The sequence below is a fragment of the Artemia franciscana genome, chromosome 17 (genome assembly GCF_032884065.1).
Source record: "Artemia franciscana chromosome 17, ASM3288406v1, whole genome shotgun sequence".
Lineage (NCBI taxonomy): Eukaryota > Metazoa > Arthropoda > Branchiopoda > Anostraca > Artemiidae > Artemia > Artemia franciscana.
Window position 1 is genome coordinate 10,032,050 of NC_088879.1, and position 23,065 is coordinate 10,055,114.

A 23,065-nucleotide genomic window follows, 5' to 3' on the forward strand; every position below is an offset into this window, starting at 1 on the left:
GATTTAGTTGAACTCTGGTTAAAAAGAATAAAAGCTTATTGTTTAAACTTATAGCTGACAATTGGGAAGTCTAATTTTGTGTACTTCTAAACATTTATAAACGTATGACATATATGCTCTTTTTTAGATTTATTTATAAAAACATTTTTCTAAAAATGTTTTTCACAAGCCTAGATAGGTCACAAATTTTGTATCATATTTTTCTAATTCAAATAGAGTAGCTTACACATTTGTACAAACATACCACCTAATTGATCCAGGGTTATCTGTCTTATTCTCGGTTTAAAAAGTATTAATTTTTTTGTTTTCTGGGAGTTTAGAAAGAATATAATTAAGATTAGATCCTACGTAGTAACTGGCTATGCTTATGAACTCCAGCTTATTCAGATTCATGTTATGCAGGGTTTTAATTTGCTATGGGGCAGGGGGGAAACTGCCCCTCCCAAACCTTGGTTTGGGACTATAAAGTACTATAAAGGTACTTTATAGCACTAAAAAATACCTTTATGGTACCAAATGGCTTATTTTTTTGTTTTTACTGTCATTTTCACTTGATTTGGGAAAGTTGGAACCAATTTTGCCCCCCCCCCTCAGTCCCATGATTTTGACGAAATTACGCCGCTGATGTGATGTCATACATCATTACCTAAAGACATCCTACCTAAAGAATTTTTGTTTGTTTTGTTATAAAGTAGGGTCCATTAAAATTATGACTTGTGTTAGGAAATATCAGAGATTTGTTTGTAGTTATATAAGGAGTAACTACAAAGTATTTACTTTGATGGTTTTAGTAATTTATACAATTTAAAAATTTATTTATTGTTAAAGTTTTGAAGATATAGACCAGAAACCAAGTGTGGGTTTGGCAGATCCCCCGAGTTAAAGAAAATGTATAAACGATATGGCTATACCTAAGGTACAATATAATGATGAAATGTGTCATGTGTTGAAGGGTCAAATATCCTGCGAGTGGGTAGAGGCGACAAAAAGCGGATAGACAAGAAGAGGCAGCAAAGCGGATGATTCCCAAGCTAATTTGAAAAAAAAACTTAAAATTAGCCTATTTTTATATCTTGCCTGGGGTTATATCCAGACATTAGGTGGAGGGGGTTCCAATGCAGTTCAACAGGAAACAATAAAAATCAGAGAGACAAAAAACAAATATATCATTTTATTCCCCATTCAATGTTCATTTCAAATGCAATAATCAGAGCCATAAAAACTTAGTGAGATATTTATTATCATCCATTACTTACTAGTCTGTCTGCACCAAGAGCTATTAAGTTTAAAACTTTGGTTGTATTAGAAATTAATATAATATATTACCTTGAATATTTCTAAAAGCACAAACATCTTCAAATCAGGGGCCTCGCTTTTGAAAAATACCTTAAGTTTTTGTTCTTTCATTGAAATTTACCTTTTTTATATTTTAATTGAAACAAGTTGGCCCCCAACCCCTTTTTTGAATACATTTAGCACCCCATCCACTATATTTTCCCAGATTGGCGCCCCTACTCCAAGTTTCGAGTGTTTTCATTCTTCCTGTTTGTCTATTATCATATAATTTGATTGTTTTTATTGATTGTTATAATTATTTATAATTAATAAATTAATTAAATTAATATAATATAATTAATATATTTAATAATTAATATAATTAATTAATAATTACTTTATTTGAAAATTAATTTAAATTAATTTTTTTTTAATTAATTTGAATAATTAATTTTTAATAATAATTAATAAAAATAAATAATAATTAATAAAATTAAAATAAAATTAATTAATTGTTTTAAAATTAAAAATTAATTTTAAAAAATAATTTATTAAAAAAAACAGTTCATCAAAAAATTAATAAATAATTAATTGTTTTTATTAATTAATAACAAAGGCAAAACGAAAATATTAATGCTTTACCATCCTTCATTTTCTAGTCCATAAGCACCACAAGCAACACCCTCAGTGCTGATCCAAGGAAATTTACTTTTGAGTTGTCCTGCTGTCAGCAGCGCCACTTTAGCGCCAAAATCATTTTGAACTGTCACATTCTCCATCAGTTTCTCAGCTCCTGCTTCAGAGGCAAGATACAAATATCCATGAGGATGAAATTGGATTTCAGGAGGAAGTAAATCATCACAATTCAAATATCTATTTGCGTTCCTCAAAAACTCAGCACCAAAAAGGGACATTTGAATATTTTCAGGAATACTAAATTGTTGACGAATTCCACCAACTGATAGTGTTGTTGATGCTTTTGAATAAGTCAAGTCCTTTTCAACAACAACTACTTCTAGTCCATCTGGCACACTTTCTTTCAGCCAATAAGCTACTGAAGAACCAACAACGCCACCACCAATAATTACAACGTCACAAAATCGTGGAATATCTGGATCAATATTGTCAAATTCTTCTTTTTCCATAAGACCCATGGATTTTAAAGTCCTTTCTACAGGGTTGGGTACAAGAACATTGGGTTCTATTTTGTTATTAACATTAGACTTCAAGAGCGAGAATTCGTCACCTTTTTTCTTATCACTAGTGTCACAGTATCTTCTGACCTGACATGACCTAGCAGAGACAATTGAATATTTGTTAGAAAATAAAGGAAGAATTCGACGTAGATGACGCATTTCAAATCTGAAACAAGAGTAAAAAAAAGATTATCTTAAAAGAGTATACAAACTTATCTTCATAAATTTCCTCAAGCTGAAAGATTAGTCAAAAGCATTTTTACTTTAAACCCTGGCAATAAAACAAATATAATCTCAAAATATACAATACTCCGGGTATAACAAAGAGAAAAAAGAGGAATTCTTGTCCTGTGCTTCTGTGTTACAGTGTGCTTGAATTCCATTGGTTAATTTTAAAGACAAATCTTGTAAGCCAATCACTTAGCTTCATAAGTGTATGTCGGAAAGGAAAAATCAAATAATATCATTTTTTACGATTGTTGTATTTACCTGTTGTTGCTATTTCAAATTTGAGCCATTAAAAAGAGCACAAAGGCTAAAAGCTTATTTTATATAAAATTTTAGGTCAATAAAATGAATAGAACCTTTTTAGTCACAACATTTTTACAACTGAACTCTCTGTTTCTCTTACGTATAACCATCATAAATTTCTAACATAGTTTTATAGCCCTTTGTGCATGGACAAAATGGTATCCATTAAAATTTAATTGTGATAAAAATAATGCTCTACCAATTATTAGTGCTGCTTTTTTACAAAACGAAATGTTAAAAAATTCAAATAATTTAAATTTGATGTATGACAAAAATCCTTTTTTATTACAACATTTAATCCTATAGAATAGAGTCAAAATCTACACAGAAAGAGTTTAAGCAATCTGTATAGCAAAAGAGAAAAAAAAATTAAAAAGGCAGTTTGACATTTACTCTAGTGACAATATACCAACCATAAATCAGGCTAACAATCCCTTAAACCTATAAGGTGATAAAATATATTATGCCTATAAAAAAGAAACAACTTACATCTTAGCATATATAGATCCTACAACACCATAGAATAACCTACCCCTACGTAAATTCATGGAAATTTAGTTTTCTCTTAAGAGACAGAAAATTCAATAGTCTAAAATTCTGGAAACTTACTTAAATTTCTAAAGAATTCGGAAAAAAAATTATCTTCCAGGATACAACACAATCTATACAATCAGATGACTAAAAACTGGTAATTGTAGAATCTTTGAGAATTTGATGTGTTACGAAAGATGTTCTCCCCTTTTTAGAAAAATACAAAGCAAATAAAACGTTTATTTTGGTCAAGAGTTGCATTAAATTAAAGAGAAAAAGAGCAATTACTTTGATATAACTCCATAGTAAAAAGTGTGTTTTAGGCTAGTTTCATTGTTTGATATTCATGCTGAATTTTAACCAGCCAATCACATGACTATTTAATGCATACCATAGAGGGTAGCCAATGACCCTGCCTTGGTAAAACCTAATGATTCATGGATGAAACTCTAAGCCAGTAAAAATTCTGAAAACTTATTAACATTTCTAAAGAATCCTTAAAAAAAATTCATCTTCCAAGGTAAAACAGAATCTAAACAATTGGTGAGACTTTGTCAGTAAAAATTCTGGAAACTTATTTAATCATAAAAAAGTTTCATCTTCCAGGGGTCAATAGAATCTATGCAATTGCTGAAATTTTGAGCCAGTAAAAATTTTTGGAAACTTATTTAAATTTATAGAGAATCATAAAAAAGTTTCTTCCAGGTTCCAATAAAATCCATACAATTGGTGACATTATAAGCCACTTAAAATTCTTGAAACTTATTTTATTTCTAAAGAATCCTAAAAAAATGTATCTTTCAGGGTACAACAGAATTTATACAATTAGTGAAATTTTAAGCCAGTAAACATTCTTGAAACTTATTTTATTTCTAAAGAATACTAAAAAAATGTATCTTTCAGGGTACAGCAGAATCTAAACACTTAAGGGAAATTTTAAGCCAGTAAAAATTCTGGAAACTTTTTTAAATTTCTAAAGAATTATAAAAAATTTGACAAAAATTTATTTTAATCATTTAAAGATCAAAATGTATGACTCAAGCAGGAATCACAATAGATTTATCCTAACAAAGATGGCTTCACCTAATAGAGAATACGTAAATAAAAATATATATATTTTACCTCTCAGAGGAACTTGTATGCAAGGAAATTTTGTTGAATTTATTTGTCAAATAATGAAACTAAAGCCGACTTTTTCTATGGAATTATAGCAAAGTAATTGCTCTTTTTCTCTTTATTTTAATGGGATTCCTGACCAGAAAAAAAAAAATAGAATTCCTTTGGTAACAACACGTTAAATTTCGAAGATTCTACAGTGACTAGTTTTTGGTATCCTAATTGTAGATCCTGTTGTACCCTAGAAGATAAAATGTATGCTGAATTTTCGTAAGCCAATCATATAGCTCTTTAATACACATCATAGAGGGTAGCCAATAAGCCTGCCTTGATAAAACCTAATCAGTTCCTGGAAGAAATTCTAAGCCAGTAAAAGGATCAAAATTTATTATTCACAAGCAGGGATGTATATCATTAGCCCCTCCCCCCCCCCCAAAAAAAAAAACAAAAAAAAACGAGTAAGTACATCCTTCATTCAGAGTCTTTAAACCATGTAAATAAAACAAGTATTTGTCTTTTGGATAACCTGTTTCCTCTTATTAGTGCCTTTGGTGACTTGCTTTCAAGGCCCCTGTCTTTCCTGTTTAACGAGGTTACTGAGTCTGGGCAAATTCCAACAATTTGGAAACAGGATTTCATAATCGCTTTGGAACGCAAAAACGGAAAGCCTGGTTTTGAGGGCGTTCGTCCTATTTACTCCTATTTTCTAAAAACTTCATGAAATTTCCTACCTCTTACTGACCTGAGGCAATTTGGGAACCTAAATCCACTTCTACGTCCCACTACCTCGTTTCCCTTATTAACCACATCGGGAAAATCCTCTAAAAGCCTAAGTCCTGGCTAAATTTAATTTCCATTGACCTACAGAAAGCATTTGACCTTGATAACCATAACAATTTAATTGAAAAACGTGTCAGCGAGTTCAACATTGATCCCTTAATGGTGAAATTGGTTGCCTCCTTCTTAACAAATAGATCGCATGCTGTCAAATACCAGAATTATTATTCAAATTCTCTCCCTGTCCACAATGGCATACCCCAAGGTACTTTCCTATGACCCCTCCTTTTTTCAGTCATGGGCCATCAAATTTTTTGATGGCCCAACGATTGTTGAAACTTGCTTCAGGAATTTAATAAGCCATCCTATAAGTATCTTCAATGAAATTGGAGAGGAGGCCTTGGACTTAGACATGACAATAAACCCCTCTAAGTCCTCAATAATGATGATTTGTTTCCTCAAATCCTCAGCCTGTTTTCTTAATCTTATCGCTCCTAAAATTTATGTGTCCTCATTTAAACTACTTGGCGACAAAATTTCTTCAAATTTAAAGTGGGATATCCACGTTAAAGACATCATCCATAGATCTAATGTGTCTATCGCCCTCCTTAAGCTCCTAAATAAATGTAGCGTCCCCCCTTCCCACTCCTTAAGGATTTACACGTCTTTTGTCCACTGCATCATGAATAGACTTGTCCAGTTTGGCACCCTGGTATCTCTCGAAAAGAATCGGAAAAAATGGAATCAATCCAAAAAAGAGCCTTGCAAATTATTTTCAAAGATGGCAAGGTTCCATATTCTCTGCTCCTAAAAAAAAAAAAATAGTTTGGAAACCCATGAGCAAATGAGGGTTTCGTTGTGCCTCCGTTTGCAAAAAATGCAATAACAAACCTTCGGACAGCAAATATTTTCCCCAAACGTCACTCCCCATCCAGATTATGGCCACCTCGGGCTGTTTTTGAGCCCATCAATATATCGTCCCCCATTCACTGCGTTACTTCCAGATATGAAAAAACTTTTGTCCCCTTCATCACAGAACAAGAGCTAAGAGCTCATATGGAACTTGTGACAAGGTCAGAAGAGTCAACAGCTCATATTGCATGAGCTCTAGCAATATTTTAAGAATCAATAGATTAATTTAAAAGGAAAATCAGATACTTAATGCCGGTCGGGATTTAAAATAAAAGCTCTGAGACACGAGGTCCTTCTACATATCAAAATTCATTAAGATTCGATCACCCACTCGTAGGTTAAAAATACTGTTTTTTTTTAATTTTTCCTCTCCCTTCAACCCCCCAGATGGCCGAATCAGGGAACGACTTTATCAAGTCAATTTGTGCCGGTCCCTGATACGTCTGTCAATTTTCATCGTCCTAGCACGTAATTTTTGTCGTCCATCACGTCCATAAGCACCGAAATCACCAAAGCACTAGACCCTCCTAACTCCCTTAAAGAGAGCAGATTCAGTCCGATTACGTCAATCACATATCTACGACATTTGCTTATTCTACCCACCAAGTTTCATCCCGATCTCTCCACTCTAAGCGTTTTCCAAGATTTCCGGTTTCCCCCTCTAACTCCCCTCAATGTCATCAGACCTGGTCGGGATTTAAAATAAGAGCTTTGAGACATGAGTTCCTTCTAAATATCAAATTTCATTAGGATCTGGTCCCCGTTCTTAAGTCAAAAATACCTTAATTTTTCAAATTTTTCTGAAATAACACCCCCCCCCCCCAAATCCCCAAAAGAGAGCGTATTCAGTCCATTTATATCAATCAGTGTATCTAAAACTTGTGCTTATTCTTCCCACCAAGTTTCATCCCGATCTCTCCACTCTAAGCATTTTCCAAGATTTCCCGTTTCCCCCTCTAACTTTCCCAATATCACCAGATACGGTCGGGATTTAAAATATGAGCTCGGAGATACGAGGTCCTTCTAAATATTTAATTTCATTAAGATCTAATCATCTATTTGTAAGTTAAAAATACCTAATTTTTTCAATTTTTCCTCTCCCTCCAGCCCCCCAGATAATCAAATCGGGGAAATGACTGTTATCAAGTCAATTTGTGCAGGTCCCTGACGCGCCTACCAATTTTCATCGTCCTAGCACATCCAGAAGCACCGAACTCACCAAAGCACTGGAAATCCCCCCATCTCCCCAAAAGAAAGCGGATACACTCCAATTATGTCAATCACGTATCTAGAACGTGTGATTATTCTTCCCATCAAGTTTCATCACAATTTCTCCACTCTAAGCGTTTTCCAAGATTCCCGGTTTCCAAAATTTCTGTTTCCCCCTCCAACCCTCTATGTCTCTGGGTCCAATTCGAATTGAAAATGGAGCATCTGAAACAAAAGACCTTTCTAAGTTTCATTCAGATCCTATTACCCATTTGTAAGATAGAGATACCTCAATTTTCACGTTTTCCCAGATTTCTGGTTTCCCCTCCAACTCCCCCCAATGTCATTGGATCTATTCAGGATTTAAAATAAGAGCTCTGAAGCACAAGATCCTTCTAAATATCATCAAGATCTGATCACTCGTTCGTAAGTTACAAATACCTAATTTTTTCTAGCTATTCCGAATTACCCCCCAAACTCCCCCAAAGAGAGCGGATCCGTTCCAGTTATGTCAATCACGTATCTAGGACTTGTGCTTATTTGTCTCACAAAGTTTCATCCTGATCCCTCCACTCTAAGCGTTTTCCAAGATTTTAGGTTTCCCCCTCCAACTCCCCCCAATGTCACCGGAAGCAGTCGGCATTATGAATTAGAGTTATGAGGCCCAATATTCTCCTAAATATCAAACTTCATTAAGATTCGAGCACCCGTTCGTAAGTTAAAAATACCTAATTTTTTCTATTTTTTTCAAATTAACCATCCCCCCACTCACCCCTAGATGGTCGAATCGGGAAACGATTTCTAAATTTAATCTGGTCTGGTTCCTGATACGCCTACCAAATTTCATCGTCCTAGCTTATCTGGAAGTGCCGAAACTAGCAAAACCGGGACGACAGACCAACAGAATTTTTGATCGCTATATGTCACTTGGTAAATGCCAAGTGCCATAAAAAATGAATAAAATATCCCAATAGTTTCTCCCTTTTTTTCCTCTTTCTTTTGTTTATTGGCTAATGGTGCTGCCCAGGTTGTTGCACTTATTTTTTTGTTTCCCCTTCCCTCTGTTTTTTTAATTTCCCTCTTAATTTTTATATATTTTATATTTTGTTCTCTTTTTTTGTGTTTATTCACTTATTTTTGTCCCCCCTTTTTTGACAAGTTTTTATTTTTTACCTCTTTTATTGACTTTATACAGTTATATTATTGACACTTTTTAGTGTCCCTATTAATTTATGTATATATATATATATATATATATATATATATATATATATATATATATATATATATGTATATATATATATATATATATATATATATATATATATATATATATATATATATATATATATATATATATATATATATATATATATATATATATATCTTGTTCTTTTTGTATTTACTCACTTATTTTGCCCCACTTCCCCTTTTTTAATTTCCCTTCCAATTCTTTTTCTGACTTGTATTTGTTTAAGTTTAGTTTGACCAGTTTTTATCTTTTTAACTTTTTAATTGACTTATTACAGTTTAATTATTGACTCATAAATGATTATTCATAATAGTTTTTCTTTTTAGTTGTTTTTTTTTTTGCATTTTTGTCAGTTTTAGTGCATCCATACGATTTGTCGACTCCAAAGTCCGAATTCAGCCCTTTGTGGGCTTGTGATAGAGATTTTTTTGGAAATTAATATCTTGTCTCTACCTTTTATTCCAGTGCCCCATCCCCTTTTTTATTAGATTGTCTACTCACTGGCATGCTTAGAATATGAGCTGATCCAGCTATCAAATTGGTCCAAAAAATATTAAATAAATGTTAAATGTTTAACATATGGATTGACACATAGGATGAAATCTTAAATGGGGTGAAGGAGAGACCAAAATATTAAAAAGTGCCTTTTTAAAATACTATCTTTAATTTTTCTTGTATGGGCCTTTTAGACTATTCCCACATGAGGAATCTGCTCCAGGTATTCTGGTTCTTGAATGTCCTGACAATTATAGGCTGGGTACAAAAGGTTTAAGCTGTTCCAGAGTTGTGAGATGGTTGAGGATTTCCACTCTGTCATAATCTCCTTACTGTTTCTGTCCACTGAAGGGAAATCCTGCATGTCCAACCACAAGGCAATGTTGGGATAAACCTTTCTTGAGTTTACCCCAATTATTAGTTTAGCCTAAATAATTAGGCTAATAATATATAATAATAATAATAATAATAATAATAATAATAATAATAATAATAATAATAATAATAATAATAATTATAATAATATGTATAATTATAACAACTATTAATAATAATTATAATAATAGTATATAATAATAATAATAAATAAATAAAATAATAATTAGCCCAAATAAAATAATTAGTTTAGCCTAAATAATACCATGACTGCAGTGACATTGAGGGCATTCAAGGAATTGAGGCCATTCATAATAATTGGCAAATCATTGCACAAGATTATAATCAACAATTACTTCTTGTAGGTTATGTTTGTTTTGGTGGGATTTTTTAGGCCAATTAGCCTCTTCCTAACTCTTTTATTTATTACGGGTTGCCTTCCCACCACAGTATAATATTTGCAGACATGAACTATGTAATATGTCAGGGAGAATAGGCCAAAGGTTGCATGAGAAGGATATCAACTGTTTTTAATAGGATTGCATTTACAAGCTCCAACACCATAGTGATCAAATGGACCAGGCTTATGCAAATCCTGCATTAAATTTGAGGTCCAGGGAGCATCTTCCTGTCTTACTATAACCAGAATTTATTAGTTACGTAGACTTTATTAGTCCCTGGCCCTTTATTAGTCACTGGTGGAATTCAATATTTTCCTTGAAGCTATAACAACTTCAAAGATTTATATAATACAAAAATGCAATATGAAACACTACAAAATTGAAAAACAGCTATCATTGACATTTGGATTAACAAATTTGGATGTTTTAAACAGGACTAGATAAGAATTTAAGAAAATATTCTCCTAACACTACATAACATCAAATTAGATAATATTTATTCAGATAGGAGGGATTTGGATAGGGAGTAGAAGGGATAATGAATAAGAAAGCATCTTAGTCTTGTTTAGGTAGGGAAGGAGTTAACATTAGAAGTCTAATTGTCTACATCAGTGATTCCCTAAGTGGTCCTGGTGGACCCCCAGGGGCACACAGGAAGCTTGACGGGGGTCTATGTTGGTGTAAAAAACGGGGGTGCACAATTAGCAAAAGGGGGTCAACAAAATTGTATCTGGTTTCAATAGTGAATAAGTAAAATGATGGCTGGACTTCAGTTATTAATATAGGTAGGTATTATTTTAAGAAAATCAGTGACTGTTGCTTGTAAAAACTTGCATATTTTATATTCACTACAACATGTCAAGACTTGCAAAGCACTAACACTGCCATTACCACCTTCTGCAAAGCTTGTTTGGAAGTGACAAGCATGCGCAGGATGGACATAAGTGAATAAGGTGGCATGATTATTTCACATTCAAAATATGGGGCTCCATGTTTTCATTAGCATTGAAGCAGATCTGTTGGTTCCAAACATATTTTTTTAGTAATATTTGCACAAAATCCAACAATATTTTGTGAGAGAATCGAGTTCTTTTTCAATGACTTGTTTGATGCAGGTAGTCAGACCCTCAGCCGATCTATCACTTCACTTGACCATGCCCACATGACAGGCAAAGGGACGGAATACGACTAGTGGTGAATGTGCTTGCGGTCTTGCATGAACTTGATTGATTCTTCACCAATATAAATACAAATGCTAAGGATAAACATTTTTCATTTGTTTGCCAATTTTTGAAAAGTAAAGTGAATTGATGTTTGTGTTTGTCAATAGTATCTGCCAGTATGCTATAACTTCAACTTTTAATTTACTATTTAAAGATTTTTTTACATGTAAAAAAAAAATGAAATTGGCACAGTCGTTTCCATAAAATTCTATCATTGATCTTAGCGATTTGTTGCTTTTAAAATAAAGAATCAGTTTACTGACGGTTCTTTGTTTATTTCATTGCAATAATTATTTTATTAATTTCATTGCTCCTTTCTGTTCAAATAGCCATATCCTGCTAAGTAAGACTGCCATAAATTTACTAAAACATTGTTTTTGTTTTTTTTAATGTATAGATAGGTAATTAATACGAAACATGAATGAATCCGAGAATAGTGTTGATTGTTTAAAATTTGGTTTTCTACCATCAAAAGTAGACAAGTGGTTGTCCATATGCCTTTTATGCAACAAAGTTTTGAGCAATGACCCTATCAAACAAACGAATCTCGAAGATTATCTAAGAAGGTGTCATCCTGATAAAATAGATAAATATTTAGAATATTTTCAAAAATTGAACTGAGTGGGCGATATCGTGGGTTAATAAGCCATCTTTAAAAAAAAATTACACCAGAGGTAACTGCAATTGACTGTGTCATCTACCAACAACATCTAGCAGTGAAAAGTTTGAGTGGGAAATTGCACCAATCACTTCAATTTGCGATTAATACAGTTAATAAAATAAGAAGCAATGCGTTGAATACGCGTTTATTTGCACAATCGTGCAATGAAAATGATGAACAATTTCAATGATTGCTCTTACATACTGAAGCACGATGGTTATCGAAGGGTGTATGTTTAACAAGATTTTACTAAATGTTTGAATCAGAATTAAAGTTTCTGGAAAGTAAAGATCAAGATTTAAGAGAAAATCTGATCAATCTGAAAGCAGACATCACGTATTTGACAGATTTGTTCTAAAAATTTAATGACATTAACTTACAATTACAAGGGGACAGTCTCAATTTAATAAAAGCAAAGGGTGTAATTTCAGCTTTTCTTGGAAAATTGAAATATACGAAGCAAAATCTTAGGTGGCGCCAATGTTCCGGTTTTTAAACTTGTCAAAGATAGATTGCCTTAATAGCGATATCCAGACATACATTCAACATTTAATTGCCCTGCATGATGACTTCAAAACGATACTCAAAGATATTCTGACAAGGAAATACCATCATGGGCCATAAATCCACTTGATGAAACGGAATTAGGCAACGTTATATTACAAAATAAACTACTTGAGCTTAGTACTAATGACGAGCTGAAGGTAAAATTTAAAAGAGGGTATCAAAAATTTTGGTTGCAGGCAGAACTGTGGGAATCAAACATTTATGGGTATCAAATCAAAGATGGTATCAAACATTTTGGTTGCAGGCAGAAATACCCAAAAAAATATCTTGGACCGTGGGCAATTGTGAGAAAGCTTTTGATAGCGTTTCCATTGTCATATCTTGTCGGAAAGAGTTTTAGTGTCATTACAAACCTTTTAACAGAAAAAGAGCAGATTGAATATCACAAAACAGGGAGATCTGGGGTTATTTCTAACCAAATTCAACCCTAATATTAATAATTTGCTGTCAATTCATCAAGTACATCCTTCCCATTAACATATGACTATTTTGTGATTGTTATTGTAGAAATATAGAACTTACTTAACATTATAAATTAAAACCGTAATAATTACATATTTGATTACAACACAAGAAAGTATACTTTTGTTATTCTTTTCATTCCAATTGTTTCTAAACAAAATGAATGAGAATTTATTGGTTCCTTGAGCTGTGAGTAGAAATAAAAAAATCAAGTTGAATGGACATGATTTTTTGATAGCTCAATCTTACATTTCGACAACCACTCACTGCAGAATCAGTTTATTAATCAACCAATCAATTCTCACTTTTTGTTTTTCTTGAAAATTGTTAATTCATGGTTGGAACTCAGTCACAAAGCAGATTTTGATGGGTAGATCTGATCTTCACATTTTTGTTGAGCTTTGGAAATATGGTAGAAATGTAGCTGAAGGGGGTCCACTGGAACCAGTAAAATTTTTAAAGCAGTCTATGAGAAAAAAAAAAGTTTGGGAACCTCTGGTCTACATTATGACCATGAAATACAAGTTGCATCAGTTGCAGCAGCATATGCCACAGTAGAACCAACTGATAAAGACAATTGTAACCAAGATAAATTTTACATCAGCTAGTTATATTACAGGGGGTTTATAATTGGATGCTTATGAAGACAGATAGAAAATAATAAGCAAAATCATTCATAATGCAGCAAAAGATGACTTGGGAAGGAAAGTTAGGAAAGTAGTTATGAATATTGGCAACAATACTTTAAGTTTGAATGAATAGAGAAGCGTTTTTCATATGAAATTTCTAAAAAATAGATCTTGCAAGAATGCAGCGAGTAACCACTCACAGCACAATCAGTTTATTCATCAACCAATCAATTCTCACTTCTTTTTTTCTTGAAAACTCTTAATTTGTGGTTGGAACTAAGTCACAAAGCAAATTTCCATAGGTAGCCTAGATTTGATCTTCACATTTTTATTGAGTTTTGGAAATATGGTTGAAATGTAGCTGAAGGTGGTCTACCAGAACCAGTGAAATTTTTAAAGTGGTCTATAAGAAAAAAAATTAGGAACCTCTGGTCTACATTATACCCCTTGTTCCCACTGCTGCGTCAATCTCGACACCATTTTTTTGGCAGAACAGATGTGCAACATAATCGCATGGAGGCTCACAAAGAAATGCAGACTTTTGCATTGCTGCAACAAACTATGGAAGAATTCAAATCAGGTTCTCAAACTGAAGCAATGAGAGTGTTAAGCCAAATGAGAGTATTAGCAGAAGGATGGGCTATCAGTCCCTGGATATGTCACCTATCACATAAGTGGTCATCCAGAAAAACTTGTAGACCCCACCGGTTCTACAGAAGCAATGAGAGTGTTAAACCAAATTCAGAAAAGGGCTATTGCACTTTATCTGTGCACAACACATGCAATTTATTGTATGAGTTGAAATTATTCAACACATCTAATATTGCAGCAAAACGGATGGTTGTGCGTCGCTTGTCACACGATTTGCAGTGTGTGATAATCACAGCAGTGGGAACCAGGAGATAGTCTACACATTAAGGTCTGATCTGCAGGGAAATGAATGCATACATAAAATTTTCACACTTGGATTAATAATTGAAAAGCACATGCCTCATCAAACCCAGTTAGACCTGAGCTAATCTAGATGAAGATTCAACTTCTAAACTAGTAACAAAACATTAAAATTCTTACTTTATCTTTTCAGAAAAAGCTTTGTTTGATGAATTTATATTGGCTTTTAGCTTAATTTCATGACTTTCCCTTCATAGTTCCTTAACAGAGCTCTGACCTATATGCAAAAGAGTGTGCTACTTTACATTTATTTCTTGTCAACAATTATTTCAAAATCTGGACAACTGCCTTCAGAGGATTCTGTTCACTGACTGGAAAGATTGTATCAGAGACCAGACAGTCTGCTGTATCTCAGGCCAGCTATAGTTCCTGATATCATTTGGCAACAAAGCTGGCAATACCTTTGACATGTAATCTTTATAAAAGAAGACAGATCTTGGAATAGCAACCTCAGGAAATCCACAAGAAAGGTCAACTAAAGAACACCTTGTATCTCACAGATCAGTAAGATCTATCTAGCATTCTCACAACAGTCTAACCTCAATGGGAAGATTTTTGAGTGGTGGTACACATGCAGGATGACTGATGGCTCTTTGTGGATGCCCTGGGTTCCTCTGGCAGCACAGGAGGATTTAAGGTTGCTTCAAAATGTTTATTTGAAAAATAAACACAGCAAAACCAAGAATCTCCTGAATAAAGCCTAAAGCATTATCCAGGCATTAGGGGGAGGCTGGCATGCAGTTGCAGTAACAGTAAACAAACTTAGAAGATGTATGAATCTGAAAGTGTTTGATTTTATAGGCTGAATTGTTCCAGAGGTTCTATTTATGTCAGTATCTGTCAATTAATTAAAATTTTGAGGCAATATCTAAATAGTTGGACATGCAATTACTTCAGACAAGGCTACATATAGAACCCATCACTTTCTGAACAACTTTCATTAACAATTGAGAAAAAGTACTTTCTAAGTGAATAATTTTTCAAGATTTTTAATACAATGTTTGATTCCTGAAAGTTTCATTTGAATAGTCCAATGGAAGTCTATCTAAAGAAGTATACTTCAATGATAGATCAAGATTTTTCCACCAGGTTAGATCCCTTTTATGCCAATCAGAATCTCATGTTTCTTTCTATTGTTGTCCATGTTTTCAAATTGGTAATAGTCAAAACCCATAATACCAACAGGCTAAAAACCCACGTTGGAACCTGATTTCATCATCCATGTTCAGCTTGTTATATGTTAGAACTGCCCAAATCTGCAGTGGTGTAGTGGGCTAAAATTTCTGCACAAGCAGGCATCTGAATTTAATATTCTATAGTTTGAATATAATATTCTATATTTTAATATTCTATAAGGAGAAACATTTAATTGCTAGCCTTCGTAGTGCAGTGGATAACGTGTTGGAATTCTGATCTGAAAACATTTAATTGCACCAAGGTGTTGAATGCAATTTAATATACATTAAGTGTTTAATCAAACAGTTCGTGATAACAAACTGTAGTAAGGAGCGACCCGGCTCAATAGTAAACAAAACTCTAAAAAACGGAATTTCGATACTAAAAGATATATCAAAAGAATCGGATTTTTATGCTGATTTTAAATATATAAATTTTATCAAATTTAGTCTTTGTCATCAAAAGTTACGAGCCTGAGAAAATTTGCCTTATTTTGGAAAATAGGGGATAACACCCCCTAAAAGTCATAGGATCTTAACGAAAATTACACCATCGCATTCAGCATATCAGAGAACCCTATAGAAAAAATTCCAAGGTCCAATCTACAAAAATGTGGAATTTCGTATTTTTTGCCAGAAGACAAATCACGGGTGCGTGTTTATTTGTTGTTTTTTTTCCCAGGGGTCATCGTATCCACCAAGTGGTCCTAGAGTGTTGCAAGAGGGCTCATTCTAACGGAAATGAAAAGTTCTAGTGCCCTTTTTAAGTGACCAAAAAAATTGGAGGGCACCTAGGCCCCCTCCCACGCTCATTTTTTTCCCAGAGTCAACAGATCAAAATTTTGAGATAGCCATTTTGTTCCACATAGTCGAAAACCATAATAACTATGTCTTTGGGGATGACTTACCCCCCACAGTCCCTGGGGGAGGGGCTGCAAGTTACAAACTTTGACCAATGTTTACATACAGTAATGGTTACTGGGAAGTGTACCGACGTTATCAGGGGATTTTTTTGGTTTGGGTGTGGGGTTAAGGGGAGGGGGCTATATGGGAGGATCTTTCCTTGGAGGAGTATTTCATGGGGGAAGAGAAATTCAATGAAAAGGGCGCAGGAATTTCTAGCATTACTATAAAAAAAACAATGAAAATATAAACATGAAAAAGTTTTTTCAATTGAAAGTAAGGAGAAGCATTAAAACTTAAAACGAACAGAGATTATTACACATATGAAGGGTTCTAAAAATACTTTAGCATAAAGAGCGAGGTATTTAGGAGGAGATAAATACTTCGCTCTTTATGCTAAAAATTTTTTAAATAATTTCAACTATTTATTCTACGGCCTTTCTGATTCACGGGTCATTCTTAAAGAATTGGGATAAAACGTAACGTAAGTTATGTACGTTTGTTACGTAAGTTAATTCTTAAGTTACGTTTTTTTTTTTACTAATAAAAACGTTCGTTAGAAATTAAAAGATCTAGTTGCCTTTTTGAGTAACCGAAAAATTGGAGGGCAACTAGACCTCCTTCCCCACCCCTTATTTCTCAAAATCGTCTGATCAAAACTAAGAGACAGCCATTTAGCCAAAAAAAGAATTAATATGCAAATTTCATTTTAGTAATTTATGTACGGAGAGCCAAAATCAGACATGCATTAATTCAAAAACTTTCAGAAATTAAATAAAAAAAAACAAGTTTTTTTAAATAAAAGTATGGAGCGACATTAAAACTTAAAACGAACAGAAATTACTCCGTATATTTAAGGGGCTTTTCCTCCTCGACACCCCGCTCCTTGCGCTAAAGTTTCATTCTTTCTCGCAACTCTACTTTTTAAAACAATAAAAACTTTAGCGTAAGGAGCGGGGTGTCGAGGAGGAAAAGCCCATTTCATATACGGAGTAATTTCTGTTCGTTTTAAGTTTTAATGTCGCTCCTTACTTTCATTTAAAAAAACTTGTTTTTTTTATTTAATACTAGCTGTTGGGGTGGCGCTTCGCGCCACCCCAACACCTAGTTGGTGGGGGCGCTTCGCGCCCCCCCCCAAGCCCCCCCGCGCGCGTAAGTCGTTACGCGCCATAATAGTTACGCGCCATTGTAGTTGTGTCACTATGTCCCACCTGTGAATATAGATAGATATATATATATATATATATATATATATATATATATATATATATATATATATTACATCCCCCGGTGTCCCCGTTGTAGTTGTGTCCCTGTGTCCCGGTCGTCATTTATATTCCCTGTGTCCCGGTCGTCATTTGTATCCCGGTGTCCCGGTCTGTATATACATTCGTTTTTTAGTTTTGTTTTTCTCCTTTATTTTTTTCCTTTTTTTTTCTTTTTTAGCTTATTTAGATTTTTAGATTTTTTAGTTTTTTTATTAGTTTTTAGTTTTTTTTTCTTTTTAGTTTTTTTGTCCCGGTCGTCATTTATATCCCCCTGTTTCCCCCGGTGTCCCCGTTGTAGTTGTGTCCCTGTGTCCCGGTCGTCATTTATATTCCCTGTGTCCCGGTCGTCATTTGTATCCCGGTGTACCGGTCTGTATATACATTCGTTTTTTAGTTTTGTTTTTCTCCTTTATTTTTTTCCTTTTTTTTTCTTTTTTAGTTTATTTAGATTTTTAGATTTTTTAGTTTTTTTTATTAGTTTTTAGTTTTTTTTTCTTTTTAGTTTTTTTGTAGTTTTTACCTTCTTTTTAGTTTTGTTAATTTTTTTTTTTACTTATGTCCTGGTCGTCATTTATACTCCCTGTGTCCCGGTGCTTTGTTGATTGCTAATCGAACATTCCTTTTGTCCTGGTCGCTTTCTCTTTGAGTGTCGTCATTTATTTTATTCTTTTTTAGTTCTTTTAGTTTTTACCTTTTTTAGTTTTTTTTAGTTTTTTAGATGAAAATTTTTTTTAGTTTTTTCCTTTTTTTCTTTTTAGTTTTTTATTGGTTTTTACCTTTATGTTAGCTTATTTTTCAGTTTTTTCCTTTTTTTTTAGTTTTTTTTTATTTTTTATTTTTTTTAGTTTTTTACCTTTTTTTAGTTTTTTTAGTTTTTTTAGTTTTTTTAGTTTTTTAGCTTTTTTACTTTTTTTATTAGTTTTTAGTTTTTTTGTAGTTTTTGCCTTTTTTTAGTTTTTTCACTTTTTTTTTTAGTTTTTTATTGGTTTTTACCTTTATTTTAGCTTATTTTTCAGTTTTTTCCTTTTTTAGTTTTTTTTAGTTTTTAGTTTTTTTAGTTTTTTACCTTTTTTTAGTTTTTTTAGTTTTTTTAGTTTTTTAGCTTTTTTATTTTTTTTATTAGTTTTTAGTTTTTTTTTGTAGTTTTTGCCTTTTTTTTAGTTTTTTTAGTTTTTTAGCTTTTTTATTAGTTTTTAGTTTTTTTTTGTAGTTTTTGCCTTTTTTTAGTTTTTTTAGTTTTTTAGCTTTTTTATTTTTTTTATTAGTTTTTAGTTTTTTTGTAGTTTTTGCCTTTTTTTAGTTTTTTCAGTTTTGACGTCACCTGATCCAGTTTTTTCAGGTGATGTCACCTGATCCACGATAGTTTTTTTAGTTTTTTTAGTTTTTTAGCTTTTTTATTAGTTTTTAGTTTTTTTTTAGTTTTTGCCTTTTTTTAGTTTTTTTAGTTTTTTAGCTTTTTTATTTTTTTTATTAGTTTTTAGTTTTTTTTGTAGTTTTTGCCTTTTTTTAGTTTTTTCAGTTTTGACGTCACCTGATCCAGTTTTTTCAGGTGACGTCACCTGATCCATCCACAGACAGACAACTTATTTTTATATATATAGATAGTATAAGGAGGCTAAAGGTTTAATCCTATTTAAACAAATAAATTAAAAAAGTAAAATTCTTTTTTATAATAAATAAATTTGAATAAGTAAAATGTGAATACTGTAATTTTTATTTTCATTTAAATGCTGTAATAACTGTTAAAGATTATATTTGCAATATAATTTGCTTTCAATGAAGCACCAGTGACACAGAAGGCTTTAGATTTATACAATTAGGGAAGGAGGCGTTAGTTAAATTCTCATTTGTAGTGTAACTGCATTTGTCATGAATGGTTTTGGGAAGGAATAAAATTAAACTAAATATTTGATGATGACATAATCATGATATAATGATAATGTATCAGCTGCTGAAAAGCCCATCATTTCAAATTTAATTTTAATGTCACTTCATTTTTATTTTCAATGTTGTAACAAGTATGTAAGAAAATATTTGTAACATCATTCATTTTCAGTAAAGTGTCAATGATGTGGTATGTTTCAAATTTTTACAGTTAGGAAAGGAGGCAGTACCCACACTCTTGTTTTAGTGATTTTTGTTTGTTTCAATCTTGACTTGCATATTTAATTAAAGCTTTTTTGTTTTAAGATTTATTTATTCATCTATATCAGTATATGTTGTATGTTTGTTTGCTTTAATTGTTTTATTTAATTCCTGTTTGTTTTGGGTTTCATTTATGCTACAATAGTAAAATATTTTTGTTTCTTTTAAGCTTGGTTTGCATACTCAATTTTAGCTGAATTAATTTTAAGATTTATTTATTCATTTATATTAGTGCCCCCTAAAATTCAAAGAATCTTAATGAAAACCATGCCATTAGATTCAGTATACAAGAAAACCCTACTGTAGAAGTTTCAAGTGTAGAATTTTGGTGTTTTTGCCAGATGACAGATCATAGATGCAAGTTGTTTCACACAATGGCCCCTGACATCCGCTTTAAACCAACAGAGATGTCTTCTTTCCAGAGATTCCTTTGCCTTCCGGGCATGGAAGAGTTCATTGAGAATGGCAGGCTGACTGTCAATTTGGATGATGATTTGCCTAGTGCCTCCAAAGGAATTAAAGAATTGATTATTCATAAGATCACCAAAAAAAGGAGGGCCTCCCCCAAGCTCTGATGAAAATCTTATTCCTGGGAAAGTTGGCAGAATATGAGGAATACATTCAAGTTTATACAGATGGCTCAAAGACAGAAACAAAATGCAGTTGTGCAGTATTTATACCCTCCCAGAGCCTGTCTCTTTCATACCATTTACCGCCTAATCTGACAATTTTCTCTGCAGAGCTTATGGCAATTAAGTTTTCACTTCAAGCCATATCAAGCCAAACAGAGAGCAAACATCAGAAGTATATTGTCTGCACTGATTCACTTTCAGCTCTGGATTACCTCTCACACCAGCAACACCAAGCAAGAAATGTTGCCATTGAGATTGAAAATTTGATTGCTCAACTTGCAAAAAAGGGTATATCTGTTCTATTCATATGGGTTCCAGTACACTGTGGTATAACAGGAAACGAATTAGCAGATCAGTCTGCAAAACAAGCCTCCCAGCTAGGCCTGATCACTCAAACCCCTATTACTGGTCCTGAACTTCTTTCTTCAATCAGCTCAAGAATTCTGGAAGAAGAAGAGGTCTGGCTCCATTCTTCCCATACTCAGCTCCTCAATCTCTATGATTATAAGCAGCCTTCAAAAGAAAAGTACCTCACTTCTCGCATCCTTTCCACCTGCCTATTTCGTCTTAGATGTGGCCATGCAAAGACAAAATCAACACTATTCCAGTGGAAAATGGCTCCATCCCCCAACTGTGACACGTGGGGAGTGTATGAAGATATACATCACATCATCTTTAACTGTAGAAAATATGAAAAAGAGAGAGAAGTACTAAGAAATTGTTGTGAGAAGGCATTTAGTGCATTCACAATGCGTTCTGTTCTGGGACATCACACGTATCCTCCTTGGGCTAGAAAACTAAGCACAAACCTATTAGGTAGATTTGTTAAGACTACTGGTTTGGTTCATTCCCTATAATTTTTTTTTTTATCACCTATTTAACAAGATTTTTAGAATTGCCTTATTTATCATTTTAGATATATTTTATTGGCATTTGGTTGTATGATATTGGTTATAATGTGTAAAAATTGTATTACTTTTTATTATTGTGTTGTACATATATTTCAATTGCTGTTTGACAAGGCATAGTTGCAGTGTTTTGATTCCCGTTTTTCAATGCAGGCAGTTGCTACAGGCAAATAACCCCCCCTCCATCAGCAAGTCAAGTGATACTGTTCTGGTTCAGTGAACAGTTACTGAAGTAACACCCAAGCAAGCTAGTGATTATAGAAGGCACAGAACAACTGAGTGATACAAACACATCACTGTTTGGTCAAACCCCAAACAACAACAACAACAACACAATGGCCCTTTAATTAGAATAGGAAGCTGTTTTATAACTGCTAGCAGCTTTAGCATAAAGAAGAAGAGAATAAATCTTTCAAAATTAATATGCAAATTTTCTTTTTAATTTTTCATGCAATGTGAGCCAAATTCAAACCTGCATTAGTTGAAAAACGTTTGGTTAAGGTTGTCTTGTCTTAAAAGCCAGTTTTAACCAAATTCAAGCATGGACAGGTAAATGGCTTCTGTCCTTTAGCATCTCAAAGTGCTTCACTCTTCATTCCAGTTGTGGCAATCTGCAACACCAGTACACTATGTACAATAGAGAAACATCATTGACAGTCTTGCTTCCTAATTCTAGTGGTGGTAGAGACCTAGGAGTCCTGTTGGATGACAGTTTAAAATTCCATGAGCACACTGCCAAACAGTTTTGAAAGCAAACCAAATTTGGGACTCCTGGAAAAAAACCTCCAGTGGTTGATCCTCCACAGTTTCTCTATACAAAGCTCTGATCAGTTCAATCCTGGATTTTGGAACATGTCTTGCTGGTCCTTTCTACAAGAGTGACATCCTGCTCATTAAAGGTGTCCAAAGGAGAGGCACCAAATGCCTTGATGGTTTATGCAGTCAGCCCTACTGCAGTAGATTACAATCTGCTAGCCTCTCAATTTTCATTTTTTGGTACAGAGATAATAAAATGATCCTCACCCTATAAGTACCTCTAGCAAGCAGACCAGAAGCTGTTCACCTTCTCTCCCCACCAAAGACAAACACAAAGATTTTCAAAAAAGCTGTTCATATCCACTGTTAACACCAAGGTCCAACTCGATTTTTACAGCCAGCAAGTGATGAACAACTGCAACCAACTAAGCAAAGAGACAGTATCTGCAACCTCACCAGAGGAATTTAAAACAAGAATTAACAAGGAACAGGATACAAAACCATGAAAATTCCAGTGGGAAAACCACTCCCAGTCCTCACTACCATAGCACCATACTAACCATCACTACCATAACAACACAGAAACTAGATTTATTGTCATCATCAATTATGGAGCATTGCAATTCTTGCAAGTAAATTGTTCCAAAGTGTGAATTAAGTTAATTAAGAAAATTTTTGAAAATAAATTGTTCAGAATAGGCTACTCTTTAATCAT

General features: G+C 33.2%; 1 protein-coding gene across 1 annotated transcript in view; it reads right to left on the reverse strand.

The window, feature by feature from the left end:
- The window catches only part of LOC136037815 (FAD-dependent oxidoreductase domain-containing protein 1-like), a 108,591-nt gene that overhangs the window by 83,772 nt on the left and 1,754 nt on the right, over positions 1–23,065 (reverse strand). Inside the window, exon 2 of the mRNA XM_065720647.1 lies at positions 1,918–2,637. Coding sequence (XP_065576719.1) covers positions 1,918–2,630 — 713 coding nt within the window. The 5' untranslated portion in view covers positions 2,631–2,637. The remainder of the gene's footprint in view (positions 1–1,917; positions 2,638–23,065) is intronic.